The sequence below is a fragment of the Bos javanicus genome, chromosome 14 (genome assembly GCF_032452875.1).
Source record: "Bos javanicus breed banteng chromosome 14, ARS-OSU_banteng_1.0, whole genome shotgun sequence".
Lineage (NCBI taxonomy): Eukaryota > Metazoa > Chordata > Mammalia > Artiodactyla > Bovidae > Bos > Bos javanicus.
The window spans coordinates 31,176,444-31,189,018 of record NC_083881.1 but is presented as its reverse complement, the minus strand read 5'-3'; the positions used below and the strand labels follow the sequence as shown (position 1 = coordinate 31,189,018).

The following is a 12,575-nucleotide window of genomic DNA, read 5'->3' as shown; positions in this document are numbered from 1 at the left end:
TTTCAAATTTAGAAGGACTCAGAGAAACAAACACCGTATGTAGCTGAGATTCTATAATGGGCTGCAGTGCACACAGACATCATGGATGTGAAAAAACTTAGAAGATCTTGCCCCAGAAAAAAGGCAGACATACTCCAAAGTTTTAGAAATAAATTTTAAGGGATTCAAGACACCCTACAAGTTGGGTAACTATCAGCTGATCCATTTCAAAACGTCTTGAGATGATCTGCCACTGGTGACAATGCTGGGCCTTACTTTTCAGTACATCTGTGGTCTTCCTCGCTTATATCTGTAATCAGTCTGGTCTTGAGAAAAACACCAAACTCCAACAACAGACAGATGTCTTACAATACACTTAACCGGTGCTTCTCAAAACCATCAAGGCCCTCAAACACAAGAAAAGTCCTAAGGACACATGATAACTTAATGTCCTGGATGGGACAAAAAAACAGGACACTGGGTAAAAACTATGGAAATCTGAATAAATGATGGGCTTGAGTCCATAATTATGGATCAATATTGGTCCGTTGCTTGGAACAAATGTACCATACTGATGTAAAATGTTACTAAATAGAGCAAACTGGTGGTTTGGAAATTCTCTGAACTTTCTTTTTTAAAAAATTTAAAAAATATTTATTTTATTTGACTGTGCTGGGTCTTTCTCATGGCATGTAGGATTTTTAGTTCCAGCATATGGGATCTAGTTTCCTGATCAAGGATCAAAACCAGGCCCCATGCATTAGGAGCTTGGAGTCTTAGGTACTCAACCATCAGAGAAGTCCCCCTGAATTTTCTCTCTACTCAGTTTTGGGTGTTTTTTTTTGGTAAATCTAAAATGGTTCTGAAAAATAAAGTCTATTGATTAAGATGCTTCTTACTCATAAAAACAAAGTCAAGAATACCTTCAGGGTATACATTTCCTCAGTTCAACTGCTGGCATCTCTCTCATTTCTCAGGCTTTTGCTCTCTACAATACTTGACTCCATTGAATGTTCCTTCTTTCTTACATTGTTTTTTCTTTTCTTGACAGCTCCCACTCACCTGACCTTCCCTTCTCTACTCTGATTGGTTCATCTTCAAGTTTGTTCTGAGAAAGTAATTCAAAGAATGTGGCAACTAAGGAAGTACCTTAATGGCAGGCATTTTTTTCAGCAGATTAGTAGATGTGGAGAATAGACAGACAGTTAAGAAACAGATGGGCAAATGGAAAGTGGAACCAAGACCACCATTTGCAGAAAAGCTTAGAATATGAGATTCCCATTATTTATTTTAGTTTGTCATACATATTTTTCTATTTTTCACCTTCATTGTGAATCTACATTTCTGCTTGCTTTTTTTTCTTTTGTGTACTCTGCTTTTGTTTTATTGTACTTTGCTGGTGTCTAAGCATTTTGCTAGATTTAAAGCTTTTATTAAACATAATATGCATGTAGAAAAACTCACAAACATTACAGCTCAATAAATTATTACAAAACAGACACACTGTGTAATCACTTTCAGGTCAAAAAACCCAAACACTGTGAGCAGCCTGAGGCCTCCCATTTGCCCTATTCCAGAAATGATTCATCCTTTCTTCCTCAAAGATGACTACTATTTTCACTTGCAGTAAAACAGGTGAGTTTTGTCTATGAATTTTATATATTGGAATCACATAGATAATGTTATGCCTGCCTGACTTCTTTCACTCTATATAACATGTTCACATTGTGATATGTATTGGATTGGCCAAGAAGTGCATTCGGGTTTTTCCATACAATATTACAGGAAACCCAAATGAACTTTTTGGCCAAACCAATAGCACTGCTTTCATATTTCATTACTGTGCAGAGTACCGTATTCCATAGACATACCACAATTTATCCACTCTTTCAGTGACATTTAGATGATGAACAATGAAGCTTATGAATATTCTGGGACACGCCTTTCCTAGTGAGTATGTGCAACATTACTGGTGGCTACACAGCTTGGAGGAGAACCAGTGTGTCACAGGTAATGCGTATATTCAGCTTCCAGGTTTAACACCAGTTCTCACCGCATAAAAAATGAAACACAAAGGAATACACTCAATTAAAGATACATAAAAATCAAATACATAATGCCACAAAACACTACCAACAAAAGCTTAAGATGAATTAAATTAACAAAGGGATATGCCATGATCATGGACTGGAAGATTCAATACTGGTAAGATGACAATTCTTTCCAAATTGATCTACAGATTCAAAGCAATTGATCAAAATCCAAAAGAATCTTGTGGAACTTAACATGCTAATTCTAAAACCTAAGACTGATACACAAAGGGCTAAGAAGAGTCTCTTGAAGAGGAGCAAGGCGAGATGTTCTGTTGAATATCAACCTTCATTTTTAAGACAATGTGGTACTGGTCCAAGGATAGACAAATCAGTTAATGAAACAAAATATAAAATCTAGAAACAAGTATAAAACAAAATCTAGAAACAGATCCAACACATATATGGACACTGGATACATGATGGAGGTTACCCTGCAGAGTAGAAGGGAAAGAAAAATCTTTTCAATGAACTGTGTAGGACCAGCTGACATTCATGAGGAAAAAAGTGAAGTGTGACCCTACGCCTCACATTATATACACTAGATAGATCTACTTGACTCTAGGTCCAAACGTGAGCTTTCTGAAAGATAATGCTCTCTGTCTTTAACAGTAGACTATCTCTAACGTTCCAACAGACTGTGAGCATTTTGACAGCAAGATGCACTTCTACTTTTCTATAGCTTATTTTAGCACAATGCCCAGCGTGTAGCAGGTGGCAAACATATATTTGCTGAATTAATGAACACACACGGGTTTAATTTTATGGTCACAGTTTCTGGTCTCTAGGGAACTCAGAAAACAAACCAGATCTAGATACTGGAAGCTATGAATATAGTACACTATAATTAAACACATACATATTTATTTTTACTACAGATTGAAGTATAATGCAAAAAAGGAACTTAAATACATTTGATGATTCTGACAACTTCCATCTATGATGCTTCTAGCTTTAGGGATTCTTCTTGCTGTGGCACACTGTCAACTTTCGTGATTCACTCAATATTCACTGCACGAAGAGGGACAGGGGTCTCAAACTTCCCTTTCCTTCTCCAACTGCTGTTAACACAGCTGCTCACTGATGTCTTTATGGCCTCAACTTAAATAATACCTCTTCAAAGAAGTCATCCTTAGGGACTTCCCTGGTGGCCCAATGGTTAAGAATCCACCTTCCAATGCAGAGGATGCGGGTTCAATCCCCAGTTTGGGGAACTAAGATCCCACGTGCCGTGGAGCAACTAAGCCCATGCCTGCAACTAAAGAAGCCCCCATGTGTCAGTGTAGCCAAAATATGTATGTGTGTGTATATATATGCATAAAGCTATCCTTGACTAACTCACCTAAGTAGGGGCTTCCCCCTGACTGCCTACTCTCCTGTCTCTTCACTCTAATCTTCATCCCCTGCACAGCTCCATTACTACATGTAATTATTTACTTGACCGCATATTTTTAATTGACTATTTCCCTCAATAGGATGTAGGCATCACAAAGGTACAAAGTATGTCATTTTTGTTCAACACTATCTAACACGGAGCAGAACAGTGCTTAGCACCGAGGTGCTCAACAAAATACTCATCGAACAAATAAATTTTAGGTTAGAATCTGAGTAGATGCCTTGTATCTTGAATTATTCTGTCAGTTCTTTGAAGGTAGAGAAAGCATCTTAATTCTATATCCTGCATACCAAAAAGCGCCATGGTATCCCATATATAAATCATGCATTCCCCTATAAACTGGTACAGCCACTATGGAGATCAGTATGGAAACTGCTTAAAAACTAAAAATAGAGCTACCATATAACCCAGCAATCCCATTCCTGAGCATATATCCCAAAGAAAACTAGAATTCAAGAGAATGCATGCACCTAATGTTCATTACAGCCCTATCTGCAATAGCCAGGACACAGGAGCAAATTAAATGTCCATCCCATTGATGGAGGAATGAATAAAGAAGATGTGGTACAAATATACAATGAAATAATACTTAGCCATAAAAAAGAATGGAATAATCCCATTTGCAACAACATGGAGAGACCTAGAGATTGTTATACTGAGTGAAGTAAGTCAAAGAGAGAAAAACAAATATTGTATGGTATCACTTTTATGTGGAATCTAAAAAACTGGTACAAATGAACTTATCTACAAAAGAGAAACAGTCACAGATACAGAAAACAAATTTATGGTTATCAGTGTGGTAAGGGCGGGAGAAGATAAATTGGGAGATTGTGATTGACATAAATACACTACTGTATAAAAAATAGATAGTAAGAACCTACTGTATAGCACAGGGAACTCTATTCAGTATTCTGTAATGACCTATATGGAAACAGAATCTCCATCTATCTAGATTCACTTTGCTGTACAGCAGAAACTAATACAACATTGTAAATCACTGTGTGTGTGTGTGCTTAGTCACATCTGACTCTGTGTGATCCCATGGACGACAGCCCAGCAGGCTACTCTGTCCATGGAATTTTCCAGGCAAAGGTACTGGAGTGGGTTGTGGGTTGTCATTTCCTACTCCAGAGGATCTTCCTGACCCACAGATTGAACCTGTGTCTTCTGCATTGGCAGGTGGACTCTACAATTAATTTTTAAAAAGCATGCATTTTTAAAGTATTAATTTACTGAAGAAAAAATAAAAAGACTCTTACCTTGCCAAAGCTGCCTTTTCCAATAACTTTTAAGAAATCAAAGTCTGTTGGTTTAGCACTGAAATAAATGAAAAATGACAAGAATTAGTCTCCAAGAAAACTGATAGGATGTTAACTTTTCAATAGTTTTTAATACTTCACTCCTTAATAAGTAAATCTGGGTACACTTCAGCATGAGAACTCCAGCCTTTACACTGGTAGGATCTCATTTTTACTATAAAAAAGGTAATGAGTGAATGAGTGATAGTCACTCAGGCATGTCCGTCTCTTTGTGACCCCATGGAGTGTAGCCTTCCAGGCGCCTCTGTCCATGGAACTTTCCAGGCAAGAATACTGGAATGGGTAATAATGAATAGTAATAATACCTACTTTCTGGTTAGATAAGAGATTTTGTCATTTTCTTTAAGCTTTGTAAAGTTTGGCTTAAGAAGGGCTTCAGTAATAGACTTTTTGGGAGAAAAAGGTCTGTCTGTCTATACATGATCTGTCATTTTGAACTCAATGTAGCAAATCACTTTTATTAACCATAAACCTCACAACATTGTTAATAAGGAAACTGAATGACTAGATAAATCAGTGATATATTTCAAGGACTAAGTAGTCTGGAAATTATTATGAAAACAAAGTTACTAGTAGGAATACCTGGTGAAGTCACTAAGAAAATTTTCTGATGGAGGAAAACTCACCAGTGTTCTGCATACACACTACCTACATGTTAAAAATAAAAGGACGCTCTACTTATTCTAATAGATGGTAATGCAGAAAAGCCAGGAATCGAGAAGGCAGGAAGAATACTATGACAGCCTTTTGATTTTTATCTTAACCTCAGGTTAAAAGCAGCATTGGCTGTATGTAGGCAAAAACAGATGGCTGCACAAAGTTGAACTTAAGTAGCCAGAAGAGCTGTTTTCTTTAACGGAGGATGAATTCCTAAATTGGACTAGGGAGAGTGAAATGACTCCATTCACATTTTAAATGTCCTTCAATTAATTACCAAAACAAAGTCAATACAAACATGACAGTAATACCAGGTCTGGGTTAAATAATAACCGGTCAGGATTACGGAGATAAATACTTAACTAAGCTTAGGTGTTTTTCTTCTTCTAGAACTTGCTCTTTGAACTATTTTGTTCTCTAATGATATGCTGAAATACTGAAATAATTTTTTGAACAAATGTAATAGTGAAAAAACATGCAAATCCTTCAAACACAGTAAACACACCGAGGCCACAGCCAAAGTCCTATTGTTAAATGTTGGTGACAAACCCTAACTGGAAGCATATTTCCATTCTGTGCTGCCTGACAAACTCTCTTGTATCCACCATACGACTGAAACTGCTCATAGAAGTCACCCGTGACATTAAATTCAACGATCCATTCTCAATCGTCATCTAACCCACCCTATCAGCAACGTCAACAGTTATTTATTCCCTGTCTTCATCTGCTTTTATAATACCACATTGCTGGTTTCCTACCTTACTAATTATTCTTTCTTTAGTCTCCTTTATCATTTCTTCTGTCTATATTCACTGGGCTTCCGTGGTGGCTCAGCTGGTAAAGAATCCACCTGCATGCAGAAGACCTGGGTTCGATCCCTGGGTTGGAAAGATCCCCTGGAGGAGGGAACGGCTACTCCAGTATCCTGGCCTGAAGAATTCCATGGACTGTACAGTCTGTGGGGTCACAGAGTCGGATACGACTGAGCGACTTTCACTTCACTTCATACTCATTCTCTAAGTGAACCAAAAGGGTGACAGAAGCAGCACAGTATGCTGGGCTAAGACAGTATTCTTTAGAATTAATCTGGTAAGCCTGGAAGGATAATTATGAGGAGAGCCACACTACACTCTTCTTGTAACCCACAGCAGTCATCACTCATCTGTCAGGGCCCTCCTCCTCAGAGCCAGAAGTGGCCTTGGACTCCTCCATATCCCAATGAACTGTTGGAGTGGAACCTTAAAGTGAAGCCTACATTTGCCACTCCTGGTGTTCTCCAAAATGTTTCCCCTGGGTTCAAATAAATATGGGACTATGGGAGAAATTGGAAAAAAAAAAAAAGTTTAATAGCTTTTCAAATGCTGATTTCCATCAAGTCTCCTCTGGACCAAGCTGGCTAACAACCAGGGCTGTACTGATGACATTGGGTAGCAGGAGAATATCAATTAGGCCTGCACAGATGTTTTTGCCAGAGTACTTCCCAAGTGCCTCCCAGGACTTCTGTTCCTCGGGGAAATATGGTCTACTCATCTTACACACACACATACACACCCACACACCAGGAAAGTGACGATGGCAAAACAGCAGAACCCAATCAACAATCTGTGGATTAAAAACTCCTCAGAGCTCTACTATAACAAAGAGAAGCTAGAGCAGTGAATCAGAAAAGTGTATGACAGTACAACAGTCACTGTAACCACAGTTCTGTTTCACAGGCTTCCAGTTAAACTGGTATAATTATGTACATCTGCACATTTACAAAAAAGGATCTTCCTCAAATCCATTTAGACTGTTGAAACAAATTAAACCTACTGAGGATTTCCAGATGGTCCCAGGTTGATGTTCTGTGAGGTAGAGAGTAGCTGTTGGGATGGAAAAAAAAAAAAAAGAATTTAACATTCTTACTGAAGTTTCAAAGGTTATCAGTCAATGGATATTTCTGAAGTAAAATACACATAACTATATCACAGATATTTGCCATGCTAAACCTAAAGCTTTAATTCTCAATAAATGCATAGAGTCTTGGAAAGATACACAATCAACATAAACAATCATTTTAATGAAATTTCAAGAGAAGTTGTAAGGGAAAAGGTAAGGCAGAAATCAAGCTCAAAGATGGCAAATGAATGAAGTAAACTGCAGAAAGCTCCTTAGAAGAGGCGGGCACTGAAATAACAATTTAAGAGGTATCTTTTTTTTACATTAAAAGACTGGTTAAAATAGCTTTTGTTTTTAAATTTTCAAATATTTTAATAAGCTATTATTAAAGATAAGAAATGATAATGTGATGATTATAACTGCAAATGCTGGATTAAAGTTTTAATTTGGGAGGAGGTAAATTTACTTCTAAAGCAAGCACATAAAACCAAGAATGCTTTTCTCCCTAATTCCAGTATTATGATAGTACCTAATTTTTAGATAGGCTTCTCTTATTATAACAGTAGCAAAGTACATTTAATCTCTCCTATTAACTTAGAAGCAAATCTTTACTCACCTATTAATATAGCATACCATAAAGCAATTTAACTAATAAAATTCTAGCTCACTAATAATTAGCTAGAAATTTAACTCAAAATCTCAAAAGATTAAACTAGTGATCCTTTTACAGTGAGCACTTTTCACAAAAGCCAAATGGAAGTGAATTCTGCTTCAAAAAACTATGAAATTCTTAATATATTCAAAGAATTAAATCAGAGATGTCTCAAATATGCACATTTACCAGAGCCTTGTACAATTATACATCATATAAGATTATATAAAATAAGTTTTTAAAAACATTCTCTTTAATCAGAATCAACAATTTTAAGCAAATTTCTTATTAGAGACATATGTCATATATATTCCCACTTAAATTCATTTGCAACTTACAATTTCTAGAAAACAAGTTATTTTTTTAAATTAAGGGCAAAGGGTCTAAAGTATATGCTTCTTATAAAGTAACAATGCTGGCACCAAACTGATACATTTCCTATGAATTTTAATTAAAAAATAAAAAATAAATATTTACAAGTAGAAGATGAAGCAAGGATTTTTTTTTTTTTTTGGAGAGGTTCTTTCTATTGGTATTTTAAAACAGCAAAAGATCCTAGTCCAAGTTCCAGATTTTATGGATGAAACAAGAAACAAAATCTGGATCTAAAGTCAACAGAGCCAGAACAGGAGCCAGAACCCAGCAATTTCTCTTAGTCTGGTTCTTTCTTCAAAAAGCATTTTCCTACAGCAGTGCAAGATATTCTTCACATGACCTACACCTACACACGCTCAACATGATTAACAAAAAAAATCATGGTTACATAAATTTCACTCCTTAAAATATTTTTTGAATAGTAGTAAACTATTAAAAATCTTTAAAAATCCATACTAACAAGTAATTTGATTACAAATACTTCTAGCACCTCCATATAGTTTTTGCATTAACTTCTAAAAACTGACCGTGCTCACACTGTGTAAATTTGCATAAAAAGTTTTATACCTGATTTCATTTAATGGTATGTCAAAATAATATCATCCTTAGAAATATTTTTTAAACGTACAATATATAGGGACAATCACTATTTGATGAATGTTCAAACTGATTCTAACTTTTCATTATAAATCATACTAAAGTGAACATCTTTGCTTTTTTCTGTGAGAAGGGTTGTTTCATTTACATCAACTCCTAAGTGACATGAATTATTTTCATGTTTGATACACTTTGCCAAATTGCTTTCCAAGAGCTGCATAAAATGATAACGCCAGTAAGGCCCAAGGATGCCCATCTTACCTTACCCTTATTAGTCCTGGTGCATTTCAGTTTCTTTACATTTTTGTTAATTTGGTAGAGGAAAAAAACCTGTCATTTAAAACTTTTATTTGCTACTGGCATCAAGGTTGAACATTTTCCCATATATATGTTTACCAAGAGTTATTTCTTCATGGTCCTGTTCCTTTAATCTACTACAGTCTTAAATATCAATTCTTTTCGAAAATTCATTTGTATGAGCTTTTTTTTAACACAGATATTTTTCCTTCTTATGTTTATTTACTATGTTTTCCCAGCTGGTTATTTCTCTTTTGACCAACTGCGCATATATGAAATTAAAATATCCTTTTACATTGTCCTAGGAGCAACCCTGTCACAAATGGAAAGCGTTAAACCTTTTCTCTTAACTGAGGGCCCTCTTAGAGAATCAGAACTACTTTCTAGTAGTCATGTCTATTTTTCAAATGAAGATTTTATCTGTGGGTAATGACATTACCTTTTAAATTAGAAAAACAGCACCATGACAAAATTAAAATATTATAAAGACAAAACTGTACATCTCTCATTTTCATGTATGTATTTACCAATAGTATGAATCAATTTTGAATTATAAAGGTATTATCATATTTATAAACACTTGCAATTATACTTTTTTAATAATGTACTTTTAACTGTTACATAATAATCCTGAGTTAAATTATGGTAATTTACCTTTCTAATATAACCTTTTAAAGTATATGTTGAAAATGTCTTCATAAGAAAGCACAAACTTACTATATCACAATTCATTAAAAAAATAAGAATATCTATTCTTTATTCAGAATACATATTAATTATGTGCATATACCTACAGCAATAAAACTTAGTCAATGCCAACCAGCACATGTATATTGACTGCTCTACGTATCAAAACCTGACAAAGCAGAGAAAGAGGTATGTAGTGTTCTGGTTGAAAAGCCCTCTTCTGCTGGTCAAAATTCACCATTTCAAGTTACAGTGATCTTGATGAAGATACATGATGATCAAAAAGTATGATGTAAAGTTAACAGAGCAGAACACAAAACTGTATATGTTGTATAATTAAAATCAGGTAATTAAAAAATTCATATATTAAGAAATCTTTCATATATTAGAAAGAAAATCACTGAAATAATAAAAATAGGTTGGGTTGTTGATAATAGGGATATTTCTAACTTACTATTTTCAAATCTTTAATTTACATTACTTTTTGTTATAAAAAGTACTCATTTTATCAATTTTACAAGAAATAGTGATCAGTTAGAAGTATACACATTTGTTTTTATGTTTTCTACACAGCAAAAAATCTACAATGGAGGAAATTATTTTAAGTAAATGTGGCTCCTAAGGTTGCCAATAATTTCATCTTTGGGTAATGGTATTTTTTTTTTCTGTTAAAAAATACAATTCCTCTTACTACCTTCTGAGTACTTCTTTCATCCTCATCCTCAGATGGATCTGACTGATGTTTTGGACTGTCCATTTGAAGGAATGCTCTGACATCTGGACTAAAAACAAAAATTAACTTTATTATGACTGCATTTCTACACCTTTTCTCTCTTTTAACATGAAAACAAAAGTCAGCATTGTAGCATTTATAGTAAGAAAGGCAAACAAAATCCAATAATAATCATTACTGTATTATAATAAGCAAATTAATTTTTTTATTTTATTTTATTTTTTTTTTGAATTTTGAATTTTATTTTATTTTTAAACTTTACATAATTGTATCAGTTTTGCCAAATATCAAAATGAATCCGCCACAGGTATACATGTGTTCCCCATCCTGAACCGTCCTCCCTCCTCCCTCCCCATACCCTCCTTCTGGGTCGTCCCAGTGCACTAGCCCCAAGCATCCAGTATCGTGCATCGAACCTGGACTGGCATCTCGTTTCATACATGATATTTTACATGTTTCAATGCCATTCTCCCAAGTCTTCCCACCCTCTCCCTCTCCCACAGAGTCCACAAGACTGCTCTATACATCAGTGTCTCTTTTGCTGTCTTGTACACAGGATTATTGTTAGCATCTTTCTAAATTCCATATATATGCGTTAGTATACTGTATTGGTGTTTTTCCTTCTGGCTTACTTCACTCTGTATAATAGGCTCCAGTTTCATCCACCTCACTAGGACTGATTCAAATGTATTCTTTTTAATGGCTGAGTAATACTCCATTGTGTATATGTACCATAGCTTTCTTATCCATTCATCTGCTGATGGACATCTAGGTTGCTTCCATGTCCTGGCTATTATAAACAGTGCTGCGATGAACATTGGGGTACACATGTCTCTTTCCCTTCTGGTTTCCTCAGTCAAAACCACTATGAGGTACCATTTCACACCAGTCAGAATGGCTGTGATCCAAAAGTCTACAAGTAATAAATGCTGGAGAGGGTGTAGAGAAAAGGGAACCCTTTTACACTGTTGGTGGGAATGCAAACTAGTACAGCCACTATGGAGAACAGTGTGGAGATTCCTTAAAAAACTGGAAATAGAACTGCCTTATGATCCAGCAAATTAATTTTAAAAAACAGGGAGTCCAATAAACAAATGGGCAAAGGTTCACAGAAGAGAAAAATCCAAATGGTAATGAAATTTAGGAAGATGGCCAACTTCACTAATTATCAGAAAAAACAAAACAACAGTGAGAAGTCATTTTATGTCCACTAACCAGAAAAATCTAGAAAGATACATAAAACCCCAAGTTGGCAGGGATGAAGGGAAAGGAACACTCTCACGTACTGCTCACAAGAATGTAAAATGAGGCAACTTTTCTGAAAAGCATTTTGGCAATATTTGGTTAAACTGAGTATACATTTTCCCTGGGGCCAGAAATTTCAGTTTTAAGGATAAACTACAGAAAAAAATTATGTACAAGTTCAGTGAAAGACATGTAACTAGGAGACTCATTGTTATACTCTCTATAGCTGTGAATCAGAAGCAGAACAGCCATCCACCACTAGGGAAATGAGTAAGCAGGCTACAGTAACTGGCTGCAAAGAAGACTGACCAGCCAGCAGTCAGAAACAAGGAACCACAGCAAAGCACCATTACGTGTACACATTAAACACTCAGACACAAAGCAACAGTCAATCAACATATACCCAAAGACTTATAACAAACCTGCTGAAGTGGGCATCAACAGTGGGTATGAACAAATGGATAGAAAGAGGAAAGAAAGTGAAAGTCACTCAGTTGTGTCCGACTCTTTGCAACCCCATGGACTATCAGTCCATGGAATTCTCCAGGCCAGAATACTGGAGTGGGTAGCCTTTTCCGTCTCCAGGGGATCTTCCCAACCCAGGGATGGAACCCAGGTCTCCCACACTGCAGGTGGATTCTTTACCAGCTGAGCCACCAGGGAAATCCAG

The 12,575-nt window shown here is 35.8% G+C and overlaps 1 protein-coding gene across 6 annotated transcripts in view; it reads right to left on the bottom strand.

Annotated features, from left to right (window-relative positions):
* Positions 1–12,575, bottom strand: part of SGK3 (serum/glucocorticoid regulated kinase family member 3) — a 109,827-nt gene that overhangs the window by 15,358 nt on the left and 81,894 nt on the right. For all 6 annotated transcript variants that reach the window (XM_061438890.1, XM_061438891.1, XM_061438894.1 and 3 more), the window contains 3 exons: positions 10,622–10,709; positions 7,254–7,303; positions 4,725–4,782 (listed from right to left, as the gene is read on the bottom strand). In XM_061438890.1, coding sequence (XP_061294874.1) covers positions 4,725–4,782; positions 7,254–7,303; positions 10,622–10,709 — 196 coding nt within the window. The remainder of the gene's footprint in view (positions 1–4,724; positions 4,783–7,253; positions 7,304–10,621; positions 10,710–12,575) is intronic.